Below are 22,847 nucleotides of genomic sequence, written 5' to 3'. Positions count from 1 at the left end.
ATTATCCTTCTCCTTTTAGCACTGAACAGAAGTTAAAGTCACTGCTTGATGGGTTTTAGATGACAGCTAAAATTATACGGTCTGACAGGCTTCCTGCTCAAGGTAGAAGGTCAGCTTCCATGGTATCAGGAATCATTCATTTTGTACTGGTTCTGGATAAATAGAGGTTTCTTTTATAAGTTTCAGGCAGACTGCAATATAAAAGCCTGTAGGCAGACATGGGGAAGCAGATTGTCTCTTCCTAGGTGTCTCAAAACTCAATACAAGCTGCAAGACTTCAGCAAAAGATCACTGCTGTAGGTATCTTCTGGTGATGACAAGTGGCTTCTGCTTCCTTTCTCCTTTCCCTGAGCTTCTGCTTTTCCCACATTCTGTCTAAGCCTTTTAGAGGAACAACTTCTGCATGTTGTAGGATGCAAATAGAATTCTGTTCTGTGATGACCTCTGCAAGAGGGCTGCAAAAGTGCATTTCTCCTAAAATGACAGATTCTGGACTAGAACTAGAAAAGGGTTCACATTCAGGTTATCTGAAGCTTTCTTGTGCTAATTATTTCAGTACATGTTAGTGAAGAATGCCCCGTGAAATGCATTAATCCCAGAAGAGAGATACTAAATGGCTTATATGGAACTGTTCTAAGCACATGTTTTCCTGGACCCTGGCTTCATGCATTTGTTCCAAAGTCAATTTCCTAAAACAGTTTTCTCTGCCTAATTTTAATTTTAATTTTTAATTTTTAAAACTTTAATTTTGCCTAAAATTTGCAAATTTGGATGGAGTTCCACTTTGCAGTGGGAAGCCAGAAGTGCTGTTTCTTTTCTTTGCTGAATATTAAATATTTCCCCCTCCAAGGGAGCTCCTCCAGGTCTGTGCCTGCCCTGATAGATGAGTGTGAGATATTGGCAGAGACAAGCAGTTTCAGGGCCCTGAATGGAGAGGTTCAGCTCCTTTGTCCTGCCTAACTATATGCAGATGTTAATTCTGCCTTGGAGGTGACTCAGATCTCTCTTAATTCTTGAGCTAGAGCAAGGTGAACTCACTTGGATGAGCCTCAGGATTAGGATCTGTATAACCAGAGCCATCCCTGTGTGCTGCTCTTCACAGTGGTTTCATGTCTAGCCAGGGGGTGGAAAAATGCTGGTTCCATATTAAATTCATGTTACTTGCTTGCCTTTATCATTTTGGAAAGCAACTGCTTGCATCTCAGAGGTGTCTGACCTGATGGCTGTAGAATCTACTGCAGGGAATGTCAAATCAACCTCTCCAAACTTCTGCCAGTTAGAGGGAAAATAATCAGAGGAATACATCTGTCAGCCTCTTGCCAGCTGAACATCTAGGAAATACAAAGTGGTCCCAGAAAGGTTGGTGCACTGAGGCATTTCAACAACTATTTGCTAAGCAAACATTGGTAATTAACAGGGACCTGGAGAACATGGCCTGTCAGGGGCTCCCTGAGCCTGGCATCTCATCACTCAGTGTGCAGAGCAGGGCTGTGTTTGCTCCTCAGTGTCAGCTCCACCTTGGGAAGGGCTCCAGGGAGAAACCAGCAGCAGTGCAGGAACATTTGATGCAGGAAGGCAGAACAAAGCAGTCCTGGATGGGGCATCTCCTGCACCCATGATTTTGGACTCATCTCCTCAAATTGTCTTTCTTCTGGGGAAAGTCCCAAGTTTCTTAGAGACAGGAGCTGAACTCAAGTTCAGGTCTGTGTTCAATTCTCCCTAAAAACTGTACTAAAAAGAGCTGGTTTGGCCTGCTGCTGCTCTACTGCAAATTTATTTTCTTTCCTTTGGAATGAGCTAAGTCTGAATGCTGGAGGCCTCTAGCTTTATCCCTGTTTGAGAAGTCATGGTTATTTCTATATAGAAGTCAGGGATATATCTATATCTATATCTATATCTATATCTATATCTATATCTATATCTATATCTATATCTATATCTATATCTATATCTATATCTATATCTATATCTATATCTATATCTATATCTATATCTATATCTATATATCTATATCTATATATCTATATATCTATATCTATCTATATCTATATCTATATCCATATCCATATCCATATCCATATATGTGGGTGTGTGTGTTGTTGTAGTTGACTCCTTGCTTCCTCACTTCTCCCCAGCACAAGGGCACAGAGAATCCTCCACCTGGCCAGAAGGGGAAAGGAAACAGGAGCTCAAGATGGATGTTGCTCCAACATTGCACTAATTTTATATATATTTTGTCTGCTGTGTTTAACTTTTGACTCTCAGTATTAACAAGGAAGGAAAGGAACTGTCTTTCCAAGGAGACATTCCATACAATTTTATCTTTCTGTGTATGAAGGATAGGCTAGCCAAGCAAAACACCAATTCTCATCACAGTGGTGATATTTGCCTGTCCTCTAAGCCTGTTAGCCCATGTTGACAGTGCCTTCACATTTGCCATGCAGCAGCAGATGTTAAGGCTTCAGTAATAATTAGCAGTAGTCAGAATGTTTCTTCCAAAGACTCAAAACTTGCTTATCTCTAAAAATGAAGACCTGGAGGTCCAAGCCTCCAAGCATTGCCTCTGGCTTTTTGTGTGGCAGGATTCATCCATCTGCTTGGGATTCACTGAACACATTATAGACAATAACACCACAGGGCAGGAGATGATCTGAGTGAGAACTGAGTGTCTTGGTAGCCCAGTCTTGCTCTTACCAAACTCCCAGCCTGCTATTTCTTTGCAGAAGTGGGAAATATTCCTGGTGCCCAGGAGTGTTGCTCCCTTCTGGGGGGACAGAGGAGTCCTTGGGGTCCCACCCCTGCAGAACTGGCTGCAAATCCTCAGCTTAGGCTGGGTAAAGTTGGATGTAAATGGAGCAGTTGCTGAAGGGATGCTTCAGGCTGCTTTAGCTCCTCCTTTGCCCCTGGGGAGCCCTCTCACCCAGAGGGAAATCATGGCAGGAGCTGTCAGGGTGTCAGAGGCTCTGGCTGCCAGCAGAGCCAGGACTGCCTTCCCCTCTCAGGCGAGCTGGGACCCAATCCATCCCATTTCCCACAATGACTGTAATCCCAGTACTGCTCATGCAAGCATGGAAATGCTACAATTAGAGCCAAGGGCTTTAAACATCCAAATGATGCCACTGGCAGAGCTTGTGCTCCAATGAGTGAGCTGCCAGCGCCTCCTGTGTGATCTGTGCAGCCTTTTCCCAACCCAGAACAGAAGAGCCTCAGGAACCTAAGTGGATGAAAGGTCTTTTCCAGCCTCACCTCTGACTTCCATGTGTTCCCCCACTCCTCTTTGTCTTTGGGCTTGAAACACCTGGCATGGCTGAAGGGACCTTCTTATCTTCTGACATTTTTAAACTCTCACTCTAGGCAGAACAATCTTCTATCTGAATGCTGGGTGCAGTCCTGAATCCTCCTCCTGAATGCCAGAAAAGGAAAAGCTTAAATTCCTCTGGGAGTCCTTCTTTTTAATTCTTTTTGATTCCTCTGCTGCCTTTTCCACTACAAGGAGTGAGACTCCAGGAGACTCCACTTGGCTCCTGGGGTTGAGGGAAGACAGAGAAATTGCCTCTAGAGCCATGCACTGTGTTTAATTTCTCATGGATATGATGAACTCCAACAGCTAGAAATCTTGAGGGGTGTAGAAAAACCCAAGGTGAGAAATCACAGCCTGCTAGGTTTTGCAGTTCAGCGAGGATCATTTAGAATGGGCCATTTATCTGACTGCAGCCAACTGAGCCTTTCACAGGATCATTCCATACAACTCTGTCTCTGCACAGAGCAAACCCAAATGAGCCAGGACAGTTCCAGTGTCACCTCACTGCCAAATCCTCCAGGGAGTGTATTCTTTCCTGGATCTGACCAAAGAGCAATTGCTTCTAGATTTGCTGGAGTGTTTCTGGATTTGCAGCCTAGGCATTGGCACCATGGCATTTAAGGTTTCTGTTCAGGTGCAGGTGCTGACAGTAAAATAACAACACCCTGGAGTCCTAACTGCTCTCAAAAACTGAGTAATTACAGCCAGGTATCTGCTGGAGCCCATGTGACTTTACAGCAGCTTGGCTGTGACTTCTGGTGCACAACACCAAAGTTGTTGCAGCATCAGCTCAGCTCTGCATCCAGTGGAGGAACTCTTTCTCAGTGGTCCCAAGCATGCTGCATTTTTTCCTGTTGCATCCAGGTTTCCAATGCAGCCCAAGGGGCTGTAAGATGTGCAGGAGAGCTCTGGGCTGGGCTGGGCAACATGTTCCTCACCAAATTATGTTTTATGTGGTGAGATGAAAATGTAAAAAGACACGTCCTTCTTTAATATGCAGTGAGGGGTTACTTTATAGAGGCTATGCAATGTTAATGGAATTTATCAGCTTAAAAATGTTTTTTAATTGCAAATAACTCAACTGTAATTTATGGGATTGTTTACCCTGAATTGCCTGACATCTCCATTCCTGCACCTTCTAAGGCTTATCATAATCTCCTCCTGGCAGTTCCCATGCAAAGCAGGAATGAGAGTATAATTCTGAGGTCAGTAGCTCTCAGATGGGGATGATGCTTATTGTCATAATTAATGTATTAATTTATTTTTAGCCTTTCCCTTTTGGCCCTGCTGGCTGTTTTACCCTTGTGTTTCTCAGGAAGGGAGTGGCCCACATCAGCTCTCCTGAGCCAAATCTGCCCACGGCTGACTCTGGATCCAAACTGCCACTCACATCATGCCAAACTTTGGCCCTTTCACATTAAGCTGCCTATTCTGTCTCTTAAAAACATGAGTGAAAAATCTATCTGTGGACAGAACACCTACTGATGTCAGTGGGAACTGGCTGAACTTGCTCCAGGGTTGCAGAGCTTTCAATATTTCTGCTGTTGTTTTTTGCTCTCTTCCGTCATCTTGGAGAAAGAAAGAAGTGTGGCAGTGGGCATTAAGTCTTAAAATGCCTTGGCTAATGGAGGCATCCTCACATCAGGAGCAAATGACATCTCCAGACCCCAGACAGACACTTGTTAGGTGCTACAAAGTGAGAGGGAAAGAAGTGACAATCAAGATCCATCAGTCCGTGCAGGAAGCTGGTGCTTGTGTCCTCCCATCTCTCACCCTGGGACCCCACAGGCCCCACCAGCTTCCATCTGGCTCATTGTGCTCCTGCCTCTCTGTGAGACAAGTTCTATCTGGAGTGTCCTTGTCCTGCAAAAATGGAAAAAGCCCTGGTTTCCCCTTGGCACACTGTGCTCATCAGGTTTGTCCCACTCAAGTATCTGATTTAATGGATGTGGAAAAGGTTTGAGGTCCAGAAGTCAATGCAGAAAACAGAAAGGAAGAAAAAGGTAGAAACCAGAAATCATGGGAAATCATGGGGAAAAAATCCCATGATTCTGCTGCTCTTGGCTGCTCTGTCTGGTCTGTTCACTTTGGGAGGGGAACAATGACCATTCTCCAACAGCCAAAGTGGAACAGGATTTGAACCAGGCTGGTTCTTAAATGTTTCACCTGCTTCAGTTAAAAGTCAATTTCTTTAAACCATGAGTGCATCTTTCTGCTTTTGCCCTCAGTCTTTCTGATGGAAGACAGAATAAAGTGAGACAGGATCTCACTTGAAATATTCTGGCATCACCTCATAATGCAGAGCTTACCTGGGTGTGAGTCAGAATTACCAAGGAATGGGATGCTGCTCTCCCCACAGGGAAATGCTGCCTCTCTGGATGCAGGGTTTCCATTGAGACACTGCTAAAAAAACCAAAATAACTCATTCCCCACCTGGCCCCAGCACTGTGCACTGCCACACTGGGCTTTGGAATATCACAAAAGTGACCGTAATCAAAGCCAGTGTGAGAAGTGAGCTAAAGCAGGCTCAGCAGGGAGAGGAGCAGCAATCTCAGCCCCTCTCCTGGAACTGGGCAGGACTTTGGTGTTGCTCTGGCAATGAATGAAAAAAAAAAAAAAAAAAGAGCATTTTTAAGCTCTTCCAACTGCAGCAGCCAGGAGCTGTGTGAGAAATGCTGCACCAAGCCCAGAACAGCCCAGCCCAACCTGTTTGCTCTGCTTTGTGCTTCTCCCAAGCCTCTCCTGCCTCTGTTCTCCTGAAAGCTGCAACACCTCCCCTGTCCCTGCCCCAGCAGCTACTGAATGCCGTTCAGGAATGCCCCCAGGTTTGTTTGTGCCCTGCTGGTGTTGGGAAGGTCCTCAGAGCCTGGCACACAGAGCTGTGACAGCAGCAAAGGAGGTGTCTCAGCCTAGGGGGAGGGAAAAGGCCCACAAAACATTAATTTAATGTCATGCTAAAGGCCACTGCTGGTGTGGAGCCCTCAGTGCAGAGCCCATTCTACAGCCTGGCTATAAAGAATTAATTTAAAAGCAGGATGTGGCCTTTCTATCTCCTGATTTCTTTGTCCCATCATTACCCTTAAGCAGCAGCTCGTTGTACTTGTATTTTAGGCAGCAGAAAATGAGTGTGGCAGGGGTGAATGCTGTCACCTGGCACTGCTGGGCATGTGCTCTGTGCATCTCCCACAGGCTGTGTTGGGATACTGCACAGCCTGGTGTTTGCTAGGAATTGGATTTTTGTTTTAAACTTTATTAGTGTGCAGCTCATCATGCACACTGCTAAATGTCTTCTTGCCACAGGAACAGCACTCCTGTGTCCCCTGCTGTCACCCCAGGCAGGGCTGTGCTGCCTGTTTGTGTTTCCTTTGACTGCTAAACTGCTCATTGGAAATTAATTCATAAATAATTCATTGGATGTTGCACTCTGTGCTTTAAAGTTCATCGTGTAGGTGGTGGGTTGTGGGTTTTCTTAGAAGTGCCAGTGCTTTTCTCCTTTCATTTTTCTGTGTTAATCTTGTGTGTGTGCAGAGCTCCCACTGCAGCCTGTTGGTTCTGCTGTAGATGTTTTAATGTAGTTCTGGCAGATGATAGTTATTCTCAAATTTAGTTATTATGGTTCAGGATTATTGTGTTGCAAAAACTCTCTTCTTTTGAGATTGGGGTTTATTGTAATACCCAAATGATTTTTGGGAGTAGTAACAACTGACAGAAAAATAACAAATTATCCAGAAATGCACCTTCCCTGTCCCATCCACAAACACATATGCACTTGCCCTTCCCAATCAGTCATTTATTAGTCCTAAACCTGATGATGCTGGACAGCAATGAGAAGATTTTCATCTCCCTGATTTCCCAAGGCAGGTTTTGGCTTTTTGGGTGGGCCTTACAGCAGACATGGCTCTCTCTGGAACCAGTGTCACCTCTGACACTGCTGATTTCAGCTCTGGGGCCTCCCTAGTTTGTTCCTAGAAAAGCATTAAACCCTGTATAAATAGGTAAAATATGCAAAAAGGGCTTTGTTTGGGTTTTTTATTTTTGTTTGGGTTTTTTATTTTGTCTTGTCTTTTGTTTGTTTTCTTGTCTTCCCAATCTGGCAAAGCAGATGCAAGACCCACATCCAGTGATTAAAATCCCATCTCAGTCATGTGCAGCATCCTTGGAGCTCTCAGCTGCTGAACTCAAGTTGCAGGTAGAGTTCAGGCCAAGCAATGTATTTTTGTTGTTTTAAAACATGCTGAAACACCAAGCAGCACTGCAGCCTTACTGTCCCCTGTGTACTTGTGGGTTATGCTGGCATTTAAAATATTCCTGTTTCACAGTCTGGGCAAGGGGGTGGCATGGGAATAGGGCTCTCAGAGGATCATTTAGGTTGGAAAAGGCCTCTAAAAGCACCAAATCCAACCATGAACCAGCACTGCCAGGTCCAGGCAGGGAGGAGAGGTGGGAATGGGGGCTCCAAGGGGGAGCCTGGGCTGGTGACAACTCTGCTCCAGTGAGGGGAACACAAAACCAAATCAGGGAGGTTATTCCAGAGAGACCAATGGTGTTTTGTGCCTCTCCCCTCCCTACATGCAGCCACTGAGAGGAGCCCAGCAGATGGGATTGCATTCCTCAGTGAGGAGGCAGTGGGCTGCTTTCTGCCTCTGCTGCTCAGGAGACTGAAAGCCAAGTCCAGAAATAGGGGAAAAAAATGGTGTAGGTGTGAAAGGGAAAATACCAGAGCTGGTGATACACAGGCCTGGTTGTGTGATGGCCTGAAGCAGAGCTGTTATGTGCAGAGCTATTCACAAACCCCAATTTTAATAAGTGCAGATCATATCAGTAATGTAGATTACAATAGTGCGAATCAAATATTTAAAGACTACTTACACTCTGCTTTTTATCCTGAAATGACTGCAAAAAAGAGCCAAGTTCTTCCTGCTGGCTTGACTTCATGCTTTTTCTCTATTAAATGAGGCCATATAATTTTCCTCTGGGATACATTTGGCACTGGAGCTATTTAGGTCTGAACCTTCATCACTAAATTGAGGAAGATTTTTCAGTTCAGCTTAAGGAGAGAAGAATCAAGGTCATAGCACTGGAGAAAAACTGTTAAAAACAGATCGTTCTCCTTGCTGATTTTCTGGCCACTGTTCATAAAAATAAAAAATAATCACACAGATTTAACAACTGAACTTCAGCAGCAGCAACTTGTCTGTACTGAACTCAGATGAAAAAATATGAAAACCCAGCTGCACATAAAATTTTAAGCTGTGGAAGTTGTTATCATTTTACAGAGTATGAAATGGACTCATTTTATCTAAATGATTCTTTATTTGGTAATTATTTTTGTTTATCTTGGCTGTTTGGGATAAAAAAAAGGTGTCCTGGCTTGAAAAGGAAGTGAGTTTTTTGGGAGTTTGGTGGTCAAACTGCGCCAGTGCCAAACCATGACATGAGGAAACAATTAATCGCCTGTAGGGGTAGAAAAGATAGCAAGAAAAAATTGGGAGGTGTTTCTTTAAGAGTGAAGGGCAGGATACTTGGGAGGAAATTGCATTTTGATGATTTTCCCAGGAGCTGAATTTGGAAGCTAAATCCTGGTTTTGGCTTCCCAGACTTAAAAAATGGTGCAGATGCTGCTGCTGTTGAGTCCCACCCATCATTTCTAGCATGGGGGCACTGCAAAAATGCTGCTGCTCTGCTGAGCTGCTGAACTCCCCAGTGCTCAAACCCCACCCCATGAGAGGCAGGGGCTGAGGGGTTCCCAGGGCTGGGAACCTCCTGCCAATGTGCTTCTTCATGGGGGTTAATTCATGAATTATCTCATTGTCACTTTGCTGGAAATTCCAAATTCAGGCCAACATCTGCAGCTGGAGTTCAGCTGAAAGATGCCTTTTCTCTTTTTTAATATTTTTTAAAGGACAAACTGTCAAAGACCCAGTGAGGGACCAGAAGACTGTGTGTGCCCACCCAGCAGAACTGAGGGAATTTGTGTGGAGCCTGGTAAACAGCAGCCCCTACAAACTGGAAAACAAATTTCCTCCAGCCTGGATTCTGGCTGTGTCCCAGTGGGAACTGGGCTTTGTCTCTCTGAGGGGTTTGGGAGGCACAAACAACTTTCCACCCGGATTGAAATCTTGCAATTTGTTCAGATAATGAGCCTCAATCAATGCTCTCATTTACTGACAAAATCCAGGGCGAACAAATTCATATTTAAAACCCAGCTCCTGCAAAATGCCCTCAGAAGTGATTGCCTGGCATGTGCAGAGTCACCAATGAGCAGCTGATTAGTTGGCCAATTAAAATAAAACTGATGGATCATTAAAGCAGCCAGAGGTTTCCAAGAGGCTTTCTGTGACTTGGTCCAGAGGCTGCTGGGTTTGGGGTTTAGGTTTTTGGTGGGTTTTGTTTGTTTGTTTTGTTTTGTTGGTTTTTGTTTGTTGTTTTGTTTTTTGGTGTTTGTTTTTAAAATTTTATTATTATTTTTTCCCAGGCAGACTGGAGCTCCTGCTCCTTCCACTGTGTGCAGGTGGGGATCTGTTCCTGGATGTGTGCACCCAGCTCTGGTCACTCCTGGAAAACCCTGAGCTCCTGCTGGTTTGGAGCACGAGCAGCACCAAATTCTCCTCTGAGAGGTTTGTGATGCCCAGGCAGGACCTCAGTGCCTGCAGCAGGTCTTGGCTGTGAGTCTCTAATGCCAGGGCAAGGGTGAGAAAATCTACAAATATAAGAAAGACTCAACTCTCCCCAAATAAAAAAATCCTTTGTTTTGTTGATGACAGGTTTTCTTCCAACAGCAATTCACAGAAATTCTCATTCCATCTTCTACAGCATTTTTGGCATAAATACATCCAGGTTCTTGCTCCTGTGAAACAGATCACTGCAGTGATCAACAAAAAAACCCCAACATCTCTTTCCTTCTTAACAATCATTATTTTATTAATATATTTTACAAGATTGCAGTTGAAATCATTTAAATACAAACTTTTTTTTTATACAGAAAGTGTAATAAAGTTAAAATAGTTCCTTGTGTAATTCATAGCATTATTGCAATGCTTACAAAATTTTGCATAGAGTGTGCAAGGATTGATGTTATTTGATACAAAAAAGCTTTATATTTTCCCACACAACCACACACATACATAAATTAAAAAGAAAAAAAAAGCCAAACAAATCTGAATTTCGTCATGAGAACTGTGATAAGACTTTAAATTCATTTTGTCCTGTTTACACGATCAAGGTCATTGGTGGTTTTCAGAGTAGAGGTCAGACAAGGTATTTTCCCATCACAGATGAAAACTGCTGTAGCACAGGGGTCATGCCTTTTATGCTGCTGCTGGAGATGAACAAGGTTTCCTTTGACTCTCACTGAATGTTGTTTTGCTGTTGGCTCTACATATATGGAGCTTTTCTGGGTGAATATTGACAGCTCTATTGGCATTTGCTTGCAGGGAAACGAATTCAAATACAGGGTGGGAAAAAAACAAAGCCACAAGGAAAATCCAGATCCAGCAGGTCAGTCCCTTCCCTGCTCCCAAACCACCACACAGGGCAGGTCCAGACCAAGGTCTGGCCACAGCTCAGGGAAAGCTCTGGCCTAGGGAGGAATCCAGGTGGGGATGGTGTCCACTCAGCCCTTCTCTGACACACACAGTGGACACTGCTTGCTCAGATCTGCCCTTTCTGAGGTTCCTGACACACTTATTCTGCAGGATTTGTTCATCTTCGCTCGCTCTGGTAACCCACAAAAAGGGATGAGAGAGTGGATTCCTCCAGCAGTGCCTGCCCTCAGGAGCTGCTGCTCTCAAGGAGGCCAAAGGCTTGTGAGAGCAGCACCCAACAACGAGCAGCACCATTTATCCTGCTCAGGCTGCAGGTACACATCATCTGTACCATCTGCAGAACCACTAAAACTGCCAAAGGGTCTCTTTATCCATCACAGAGTGCACAGGGCCAGAGGAGGACCCAGCTGGAGACAAAACCATCAGGCTGTGGTTTGGTGTGGGAGGTCACTCCCTGCTCTAAGGCAGCCTCCTGGAGAGATGCAGCCCTGGTGTGGGGCTGGTGGGCTTTGCAGCTAAGGGAGTGTGGGAGAAGCTCTAACAGCAACAATTTTTTCAGCTGCAATCCAAGCTTCAGCAAAAATAGCACCACCCACAAATAATTGCTCTCTTGCTCTCCAGTGTGAGCCTGCCTCAAGATGTTTCAAGGACTCCATTATGAGGAAATTTTTAAGAGACCAAAGGACATACATTGCTTTAGGAAGAGAAAATGCATTTAGCAGGAAAGGTTTCAGAGGGCTCTATCTCCTATCAGTGGTAAAGCCTTTGAATGGGGAAAAAAATGTAAAAGTACAATGCAATTTAAAATTCCTGTTACATGCAAAGATGCACATGACTTGTGCTTTGCAATGAGCCTGTTCCTATAACGACAAATATGCTGGAAATGGTAAAACTTTCCATTTGGGTAGGACCCCATGAGAGGCTCCAAAGAGCCCTCTTTAATCTCAGGAGAGAAGTCTGTTTAGCTAAAGCTGCATGTTTTTATCTGAAGTATTTGGTGGCACAATGTAAATGTAACATTTTCACAGAAATTGCTCCTGATATTTTCTCTTCCTGGTGGAAAGTTTCAACCAACTAAATGAGGCAAACATACAATTACATATCATTTCACAGTGGATTTACCCCTCCTGTTCTTTAATCCCTGTTAAAAGCTAACAAAAGCCCAATCCATGGAGATCAGCTGCCTCAAAGGAAACCTGACTTCCTCTGAACAGGCAGCCCATCACTCCTGACTGGTGGCACAAAATCCCAGCCACCACAGGGCTTCCAGCTGCAAGAAGGTGAGACATGTCCTGGGAGAGACACCAGTGCTAACTTTGCTGCAGGAATAACACTTGTAGCAAATTAATTTTTAAGGGACTTGCACCTCTAGTTTAAAGTGATTTGGATGGGAAATCTCAGTGGGGCACTCTGGTTGTATTTTCTTCTTCGTTTCAGATAAAAATCCTGCAGCTTTAAATATCCATCTTTTGCTGCGTTCTTTACACCGTGTGTCGCTTTTCACAAGGGCACCATACAATTCAAGTGGCAGGACAAGAGAGGCTAAAATGATAAAGCCTCAGGGCTGGATGTGCATAACCAGGGGCCTCTCAACCACAGCAGACTTAAAAGCTTTCTAAATACAAGCTATTCACTATAATTTCCATCCAAGCCCCAAGCCACTGTGGTTATTGCGGATGGAAACAACACCCCAGCAATCTTGAACAGCCCGAGCTCTAAGTGGTTTCAGTGACAGTAATTCCATTGAGCTCCATGAAAAGATCAAGCATAATTGCCACCATATTTAGTAAAATGGATGTTATTAATTTAAAGTATAATAGTGCAAAGGGACAGAGACGTTGACTGCATTACTGTGATTAGGGTGATGTCTCTCCCCATTTCTTCCCCTTCCCTCCTACCTGCCTTGTTTAATTCACTCCACTCTTGCTTGAATAACCTCAGCACCATGTCAGTGTTTAACCCTGCTCCACTCACAGCCATAAACTTGGCTACATCAGCTGTGAGTACACAGCAACTGCCAGGCAGAATTCACCTGGAAGTCCCAATTTTATCATCACGCCACTGCTACACGCAGGTTTTGGGTTTTGGGGGCTGCTGGATTTGGGAGCAGGATGCCAGCTACCAAAACATCACACAGCAATTTCAGAGCTGAGGAAAAAAAAGGTTAAAACGGGAAAAAGGGAACAGTTGCCAGGATCACGTTCCTGAGCAACCAGGGCAATAAAAAGGCTGATATTTTCACATTCCAAAAGCACCAAAGCAGTGCTTGGCAAAGCTTGGCAGGAACACGCCCTGTGCTTGCTGGGGTGAATTCTGGATGATGACATTTCAAAATTTAAAATGTCAGCCATAAAAGAGAGCACAGCCTCTAACTTTTTTCCTTTTTTCTATTTTTTTCCCTTTTTTTTACTGTAGGTACTTCTAAAATGAAATCATTGCAGCAGTTTCTCTTCTCCACAAAGCAGCCACTGGAGTTCCTGCCCTGCTAATGCTCAGGTGAAGAGCTGGCACCATTTTCTCAGTTTATTTATACTTCCAGCCCAGGATGCTGTCTTTAAGCTTTCTGGGCTATTTCTCCACATTTCAGATTTCAGGTAACCTTGCCCTCTGCACACATTTCAAGATTTTTCACATTATTTCCTCCTCTCCCTGCTAACCAAGTTAGAGCCTCCCTGCCACTTTATTCTCTCAAATGCAGCTTTATGATACACCTGCATTTTTCCTACCCAGTTCAGAAAAAGCACCATTAAAGTTAATGCATTTCAGGCATGAGGGCAACCAGAGAGGGATGAACTTCTTGAAGTCTTTGGTCTTTGTCTCACTCTCTTTTGCAATGTGAAACTTAAAGCCATAAAAACAAACATAAAGAAAATTGGCTTTTGTTGTAAACAAGTGTATATGAGAGTGTGTGTGTATTTGTGTGCAAGTGTGAGCATCTTATGACAACAAAATGCATTTTCACTAGGCTGTGATGTGAGCTAGCCTTCTCAAGTTCCACAGGAATCTCCCTTTAACCTTGGAGCAGGTTCTAGGGAGGGGTTTTTATTTAGCCATCATTTTGCTGTACCATATACTGCAGATTGTATTTTTAGGCTTATGCCTTCAAAGTCTGTTTGTGCAATGTGATATTTATCATAAGAGGAGAAAAAACCCCACAACCCTTCCAAAACACAGCTGTTAGACAGCACATGACTGAGGTAACCAAATACAAATCACTCCTGCACATACTCAGTCTTCTAAAAATGAATATTTAGGAGAGGCTTTATAAATGTTGTAGTAGTTACTGGCTTCCCCTCTTGATGACTTCCTTTACTGTTAACATTTCTTTGTACTGTTTAGCTATGGGGTAATATGCTTCAAAATGAATGAAAAGCCCAAACAAACCAACAGCCAAAAAAATCCCACAAAGAAACATGGAGAATGGGTAGAGATGTACAGCCAGTATCAGGAACTCTGCTTTTGCTAATGGCAAAGTCATTTTGCTTTAGGAGAACCATCCTGCCCCAGCCATGACAGAAGGCTCACACAGTAGATGTGGTAAGGCTCCAGTCACAGGTGAGCACTGACTGTCATTCTCCTGACCCTTTCCTAAAGTGCCACATTTACAGCAAACTGGACGAGGTCCTGCAGCCCTATAAAGAGCCAGCACACAGAAATGCATTTATGACCCTGCATGGCTGCCCCAGGTGCAGGGACGCTGTGGCACAGCCCCTTGATGAGCATTTGGGTGGGGTTTTGGTGCTCACAGCTGCAATGCAGGGTCTGGCTCAGCCCCAAGGGCTGGCAGTGCTCCCCCTGCCCTCAGCCCCCAGCTCAGGCCATGAACTCATCACCACCTCTCCCTCTGAGCTCAGCAGACACAAACTCAACTCCATTCTGAGACCAACCCCACCTCCCACACAGCAAATGCTCCACTTCAGGCCAAATTCACAAGGAAAGACACAAACCCTTGTTTGTCTCTGGCATTTTATCAGTGGTAGGTAGAGCACGTGGATGAAATTCCAGTCAGGGAAGCTCTGGATTAAATGGATTCAGGGAAAAGCAGCCCACACAGGTACAGCTACTGTGAGGGATTTCTGGGCAAGGCAGGAGGAGAAGGGACTCTCCTGCACTTGCCTTGTCCAACAGGAAAGTCCCTTCACAACAAACTGCAGAGTGTGACATGGCTGGATGTGTTAGCAGGCAGCTTTTTAAACAAAATGCCTGATTTTTCCCATGGGATCTGAGACACAATCCTGTTTGCTCTGCTTTCATAGAATCCTGGAATGGTTTGGGATGAAAGGGACCTTAAATCATCCAGTTCCAGCCCCTTGCCATGGGCAGGGACACCTTCCACTAGACCAGGCTACTACAAGCCCTGTCCAACACTAGCAGGGCATCCACAGCTTCTCTGGGCAGCCTGTGCCAGGGCCTCACCACCCTCACAGCAAGGAGCTTCTTCCTAATCTTCAACCTAACCCCGCTTGCTGTCAGTTTGAAGCCATTCTTCCACGCCCTGTTACTCCCTGCCCTTGTAAAAAGTCCCTCTCCAGCTCTCCTGGAGCCCCTTTAGGCACTGCAGGGGCTCTGAGGTCTCCCTGGGGCTTTCTCTGCCCCAGGTGAGCACCCCCAGCACTCCCAGAGGGGCTCCAGCCCTCAGAGCATCTCTGTGCTCCCCAGTGTGTCCCCATCCTTCTGATGCTGGGACCCCAGAGCTGGACACAGCGCTGCAGGGGGGTCTCACAGGAACTCAGAATCCCCTCCCTTGACTGCTTTTGATGCAGCCCAGGACAGGATTGGCTTTTTGGGCTGTGACTTCAGGTCATGTTGAGCTTCTCCTCAACCAAGCCAAGTCCTTCTCCTCAGGAACATTCCTGACCCATTCTCTGCCCAGCCTGTGTTTATGTTTGCCACTTCCTGACCAGCTCAGGCAGCATCACCCAAACCAGTCTCAAAACTCAAGTGGTGTTCAAATCATCTACAAATCCCTAGAGGGGTTCATTCTTTCTAGAAACAATTGCTCACATTTCACCACAACACATAATTTTATGTTTTTTAAGATGGAAACATAGTTGAAATAATTGAAACAAGAATTTCTTTCAGTAGACATAATTAAGGTGCCTTTTGTTCACCTCAGAGAAGCATCTGCAGTGATGGCACAGATGTTAAGGTCATTTCCTAGCAGCTCCCCAGCAGAAATTCACACCAAGATATGAATGTCCTTAGCAGTTTCATGGCTGCTGTGACATGAGAAGGTGATAACCTCATCCAAGAGCCCAGCTGGGAAAAGCAGCTACTCAAAATTAATTCATTGGGATGGAAGTTGGGAGCAGCCAGAGGGTGGCACAGGGATTGAGGACTGAGCCACTGCTGTGTCTGGAGCAGAGCACAGAAATCAGGATGCAGCACCCCTGGTGGGCTCAGCCCTGCCTTCCTCACCCCCCTGAGCACTCCCAGGGCTGGGAAGTGAATCTGATTCAATGACAGGAACTCCTCCTGCAGCACATGTCTTCAAACTGCTCACACAGGATTTGGTTATGGATTGGGCCATGCTTGCTATGAGGTTTGTGATCAGTATTCAATGAAACAGGGAAAAAAAAAATCTACAGTAAATGTAGGACTATGAATGGGACTTCAGCCATGGCCCCAGAGGTAACATACACAGTATTTTGCTATATTTAACATGGTAAGAAAAAAAAAAGTCTGTATCATTCTAGGTGCCCCTACAGTCTTAATGTATTTCATCAATATCTGTTTTAAGTTGCACAACCAGTTCCCAAGACACCCTCCTGTCCCTCCCCCCAAATAAACTAGATTTAATAACAAGATAAATATGATGTGCTTCTCCTTGCTGAGTGCATTGACTTAAGGCATAGGCACAATTCCCCTCTTTGAACAGAGATGGTACAGTCCTGTGTCCCAATACAATTGTTACCCTGGGTGACCCTTTGCATTCAAATGTTGACTCAAGACATAATAATTACAGGAATCATTCATTAACAAATAGTTTGAATTCGTTAATTTATCAGAAAGCATTATTGAAATAAAAGGAAAGAATTCAATCCTCTTTCAGGAACAAATGTTTTTGGGAGTGCTGCTTTGTTGGGCAGCAACACATCTAATCTAAACTCCATAGAAATCTTCTCTGAGTCCAATCAGTTTTGGATTAAGCCAGAATTGTTAATTAAAAAATAAAAAATTTAAAAAAAAAAATCAAGCCCTGGTACTCTCGAGACCACAAGAAAATACGTGAAAAGCTGTAAGAAAAGGGAATTGGCTAAATTATTTCTGAAGATTTCTGCCAGCTATGTTTTATCTTGAAAATCACTTGAAGAATACCAGCTTTGGTTAGATATCACTAGGGATGGGCACAGATCTGTCTTATTTGCACATGAGGTCATATTTCAAAAGCATCTCAGTGGCTTAGAAACCTTGCTGTCCTCGTGAGATTTGTTGTCACTTAGAAACTTTTGCCTTAATTGGTATATTTGGTTTTTTTAAAAGATTTTTTACATACATGTGGATGAAATTATGGGTCAGATTTCAATGATCTGGGCTCTTATCATTATTTTTCAAACCTTCAAAAGTGGAACTAATGTTACCAGATCAGATTTTTGTGTTTTATCCTGCCCGTGACTCCTAGACTTTAAAATAAGGAAAAAAATGCAACCATGATAAGATTCAACCACAGAGTTTTGGGGACTCAAATTCTAGAGGAACCAGCATCCAAAGCCCTTCCTTTCAATAATCTGGCTTTGTCACAATCTTTATAAATCCTTAAAAAAGTCTTTCATTGTCAGCATCTCTGATAATTGCAGTTTCCACCAAATCTAAGGGATCTTGGACTGTATATCTTGAAAAGAAAGATGACAAAAATTCTGGTGTAGCATCTACATTATACACCTAATTTTACAATTTTCTCAGTTTCTAGTTAATTTTCTCTGTTTCTACAGGTATTTAGGTAATGTCCAAATCTTAAATCTTCACACCTTCGCATCAAATGTGTTCAAAATTGAAGGTGTTAATGGGGAGTTTGTAGGGTGATCCAGGACACCTGTTAGCAAAAGAGGTTCAGAATTTTTCTACTTAGTCCAACTGTCACAATTTTGTTCCTTCCAATAACTAAATACACACACCAGTTTTGCCAGCACAGAGATGATTTTAGGTTAATGTTGGACCTGATGTGTCACACCTGAATAGCACAAGGCATCCTTGGCCATGCACAGGCCAGTGTTGACCCCTTTCAGAAAATCACATTTATTCTTTCAGCAAGAAGGTCTGGACTTTCCTGCTGGCCAAGTGCATCCATCTCTCCCAACAGGGAGCCATGCTTCAGGTGATAATTAAAGAGGAATTTAACCTCAGGTATCTTGGATCACTGCAGGTGATCAGAACAGCACATCTGGCTGTTTTGTTGTTTTTAAAACTTTCTTTTTCATGCCACCGATTTAATGGCACAAAAATAATCAGAGATGCTTCTCTTCCCTTTGGATGGTGGTGGCTCTGCATTGGTTCCAGGGTCTTGCCCAGCCAGCAATCCCATTGCTCTGAGAACATGATCAAAAACGAGGGGTGATCATTGCACTGTCTTAATACAGAAGGGTCCAGGGGAGCATCAGATCCAATTCAGCAGATTGTACCAGTAAATTTTGGTGTGGGAAAGAGAAATGCTACACAAATGTAACAGGGTCACCCTGGGATTCCTTGTACTGAAACATCATTTTACACAGAGGATATATATATATATATATCTTATATATTTTTTTTATATATATATTCACACACACGCGCGCGCACACACAAAAAAAGTCTTTGATAGGCTTTCTGTGTTCTAGTAAAAATAGTTGGCAGCTGGATCTGTGAGACCAGAACTGGCTTTTGTGCTGCCTGTGATGCCCCTCTGCAAAGTGTCTCTCAAAGGCAGACGCTCGTGTTTATCTGGCAGGTGGAGCTGCTGCCTGCCTGGGACAGGAACAGCCTCCCATTGGGACACACACAGAGCTCGTAGATTTTTTGCCTGGACCCTGCAGAAGAGGAAGATCCTTGAGGCAAGTTAGGTAGTTTGATTTTTGCAGAATTCAACGTTATCTGGAGTCAAACACGGAGAGGGAAAAAAAGAGAGAGAGAATTAGTGGGGAGCTGTTATTTCTGATTTAAAGAAAGAGCTGTTATTTCTGATTTCTGTGTTTAAAGAAGCTTCCTCCAGACAGCTCAGCTGCTGCAAAAACTGGGTAGGGAGGTGTTTGAGGATGGGAAAGTCTGATACAAATCTGGGTGGGCACATTATCTGCTTTTACCACGACCTCCAGTTTGTTTCTGCTGATGTACCCACCGTGTTTTCTTGGCTTTTGGCTTCCTGGGACACCTCCAGGAATCCAATCCCAGGTCTGGATTGACCCAAGCAGAGGCACCCCACTGTCAGATGGAGAGCATGGATGGTTCACACCCACCCAACCACCCTGCTCCTCCATCAGGATCTCTGTCACTGTGATCCCATTGCCAGTTACACTTGCAGGCTCCCAGCACTGACTTTTATGTATATTTTATGTATATTTTATGTATATTTTATGCATATTTTATGCATATTTTATGTATATGTGTAACACTTTTGTGTCTATTAAAAATAACTCAAATGCTCTAACAGTCCTAAATTCCTCCTTACAAAACAACATAAGGCAAACAACATGTGGCAGCTCTCAGACATGTGGCAGCTGCAGGGGAGTGCTCTGGCATCAGCCAGAATACAGTAAAATAACCTGAACCCCAGAGTAATACAGGGTGACTGAGAATATCAGCAATGACAGTAAGAATCTCCCAGTTTAGTATCCACCCATCTCATGTCCTGAAAGATAGAAGTCAATTTATGCATTTTAAAAGCAACTTAATACTAAAACCAACTGCTTGAAGTTGTGAAATGTTTTGGATTTCAATCTCAGTGTATTAAGTTGGGGTTTTTTTTTCTGGTATTTTTCAGAGGCTTTTCCTTAACACCCATGGTCTAGGTTTGGACTGTCTTAAAATGCAAATGTTGAGAAATAATAGAAACTACAATTAAAAAGTCTTTCTATTTTTTACCCCTGACACTAAGACAGGTAAATCTTAACTTATGTGGGAGCCCTCTGGCCTGGAGGTTTGTGTTCCATAGGCAGCTCCTCCTGACAAGGGTCTCAGTGGTTTCTCCACTGGGAGCTCCTCAGCCTCATCCTTTGGTGTCTTCCATCACTGTGGCAGGAGGAGGGGATGAGAAAACATCAAAGCCATGTGCCCACATGATTTTGTGACACCAAAATAGGCTTAACTCAACACCTACTTTACTTTTGCTCCATGTTATCAGCTTTAATTGTTCTCTCTTCCCCTTTGGAAGTTTCTCCAGTGCAACAGCCTGTGTCTCCTAATGTTCCCTTTTGTTCCAGAATGAAACATCAGCCACAAAAGCTTTCCAGATCAATACCAGTGAATTAAGCTCTTCTTATAGAATAATATATGATAAAAGATTTAATTATGCCGACCAAGTAAATGTTTTAAACTGACAAGGAAACAAAAGATTTAGGAGCGGTGTGCATTTTACAGCTGCATAAATCTGCTGGAACAACAGATGCTATTATCCATGCACTTTAAAAATAATGAATCAGCCTTTGCCACGGAGTGAGCCTGATTTGCATGGGATGTGTTCAATCAGGGTGAGCAGGAATGAGGTCAGGAGAGCCCACTGTCCCCAGGCGTCCACACACAGCAGCCTGGTGACACACACGTCTGCAGGGGACCCTTGGCTTGGCTGCAGGGCTTTGCACTCACCTCTCCATCTTTGGATTCCAGCCTGAGCTCTGTCCTGCACGTGGCCTTCAGGCTGCCGGCCTCGGCGTTGATCTCGATGCCCTTGGGAGCCTCCATCACCAGCGCGCGCGTGGGCGACTCCAGCCTGCAACACACGGGGGAAAGAGATCCTGATCAGATCCCTGTGCTGAACCACACAGGGAAAAGAGATCCTGATCAGATCCCTGTGCTGAACCAGCCTGCAACACACGGGGGAAAGAGATCCTGATCAGATCCCTGTGCTGCCCCATCCTGCAACACACAGGGAAAAGAGATCCTGATCAGATCCCTGTGCTGAACCAGCCTGCAACACATGGGGGAAAGAGATCCTGATCAGATCCCTGTGCTGCAACACACAGGGAAAAGAGATCCTGATCAGATCCCTGTGCTGCAACACACAGGGAAAAGAGATCCTGATCAGATCCCTGTGCTGCAACACACGGGGGAAAGAGATCCTGATCAGATCCCTGTGCTGAACCAGCCTGCAACACACAGGGAAAAGAGATCCTGATCAGATCCCTGTGCTGAACCAGCCTGCAACACACGGGGGAAAGAGATCCTGATCAGATCCCTGTGCTACAACACACAGGGGAAAGAGATCCTGATCAGATCCCTGTGCTACAACACACAGGGGAAAGAGATCCTGTGGTGTCCTCAGGTGAGGCAGGTGGGAGGGCTGGAGCAGAAGCTGCTCTGCTTTGCCATTTTGGGGCTGGCAGCACTGACCAAAGCTGGGCAGGGGCAGCCCAGCACCACCCCCAGCTCTCCTGGGCAGCTCTCAGGGTTTGCCAGCATCAGCTCTTTCTCTGCTCTCATATATATAATCATTTGTGCATGTAAGTGTGTTCTTAAATGGACTCCTGCTGGTACTGAGACAACATTATGGGGGACTGAGGGAATTCAGCTGTATTTATTGCAGCCAACAGTTCAATAAAGCACAGGCACAGCTCCCTCTCTGTGGCACCTTTCAAGTTACGACTTTGCCTCTTTTCAGTGTTTTCATATTGCTGATTTTTGAACACCTTTCCCTCAAGACCCCAAACTTATCCATAATTTCCTGGCTGACTTAACTAAATCTAAATTTCAGGGAGCAATTGAGGCATATGCAGCCTAAGGAATGAGTGTGGTCTCATGGTTAGCAGCCCTGCACAACCCTTCTGAGCTGCTTTTTGTTTTCTGCAGGGAAGGCACATTTTTCTGTAAACTTCTTCTGATTCCTTCCTCTGCTATCACCCTTCAGCTGGTTCCTGTGTGAGGAACCTAAGGTTAAGACTGCTGTAAATAACTTTTTTTTTCCCTGCCTGACTGAATTGCAGCTTGCATGGAGGACAAAAAGCTGTCTGAGCTGTATTTTCCCTGGAGATTTCTGCCCAGGGATTCAGCACACTCTCACCCTTGGTGCACCTCACAGGCTGGTGCTTGCCCTGAGAAACAAAGGACCCTCTGCTTGCCCTAAGCCCCCAGGGTCTGTGCTGCAGGGTCTGGCACACATTCCTTCTGCTCCACAGGCAGGATCCTCAGGAGCAGCAGCAGAGAGCTTGGGCCAGTTCTGTCTTAAATCATGGAGCTAAATTCACCAGAGGATGTGTCCAATTTCAGGGGATGCATCCAAACCCCAAGACAGCTGAGGTAATCTGAGGATAAAATAATTCCTAAGAACACAGCCTGTGATTCTCCAGCTCTCCAGCATCTCAGTGACTCTCCAATTTCTGTGATGTCCTGGCTGTCTCAATATATTTGTTCATCTGTTAATCTTTTAGCTCTTCTATCCACTGAGAAATAAATCTCCTCAGTACTAAACAGTGTTCAGACACATCAGTGCAAACACACTCCCATGCAGCAGCCCCCATTTCCTGCTCTGTGCAGGAGCAGCCTCCCAGTCCCACACCTTTACTGGAGATGGAGGAGAGCTGGGAAATCTGTGGAAGTCTTGGGGGAGGATCAACAGAGGAGCTTCTTGCACATCTTTCCCTGTGCACACAGGTCCCCTGAACAGCCAACTGAGTTAAAATTCAAGCTTTGAGTGAACTACCAATGATCTGGAGTGTCCTAGACAACATTGCCCCAACGTTTTATTCTCTTTCATGTATAACAAAGTGACAGAGTTATTCTCCCTCCTCCACCTGAACAAGTGGAATAACAGCACCTTGCAAACACTGTTGAAAACCGTGTGATTTTTGGATGCATTCTAATCCATGCACAGCTTCTTT

The 22,847-nt window shown here is 44.5% G+C and overlaps 1 protein-coding gene across 1 annotated transcript in view; it reads right to left on the bottom strand.

The window, feature by feature from the left end:
• Positions 1–10,196: 10,196 nt before the first annotated feature.
• SGCD (sarcoglycan delta) overlaps positions 10,197–22,847 on the bottom strand; it is a 306,777-nt gene continuing 294,126 nt past the window's right edge. Inside the window, exons 8-9 of the mRNA XM_036392009.2 lie at positions 20,620–20,743; positions 10,197–18,912 (exon numbers count right to left, since the gene is read on the bottom strand). Of these exons, the coding sequence (XP_036247902.1) occupies positions 18,739–18,912; positions 20,620–20,743 (298 nt within the window). The 3' untranslated portion in view covers positions 10,197–18,738. The remainder of the gene's footprint in view (positions 18,913–20,619; positions 20,744–22,847) is intronic.

The sequence above is a fragment of the Molothrus ater genome, chromosome 15, assembly GCF_012460135.2.
Source record: "Molothrus ater isolate BHLD 08-10-18 breed brown headed cowbird chromosome 15, BPBGC_Mater_1.1, whole genome shotgun sequence".
Taxonomy (NCBI): Eukaryota; Metazoa; Chordata; class Aves; order Passeriformes; family Icteridae; genus Molothrus; species Molothrus ater.
Note: the sequence above shows the minus strand (reverse complement) of the source record. Positions and strands in the feature narration are given on the sequence as shown.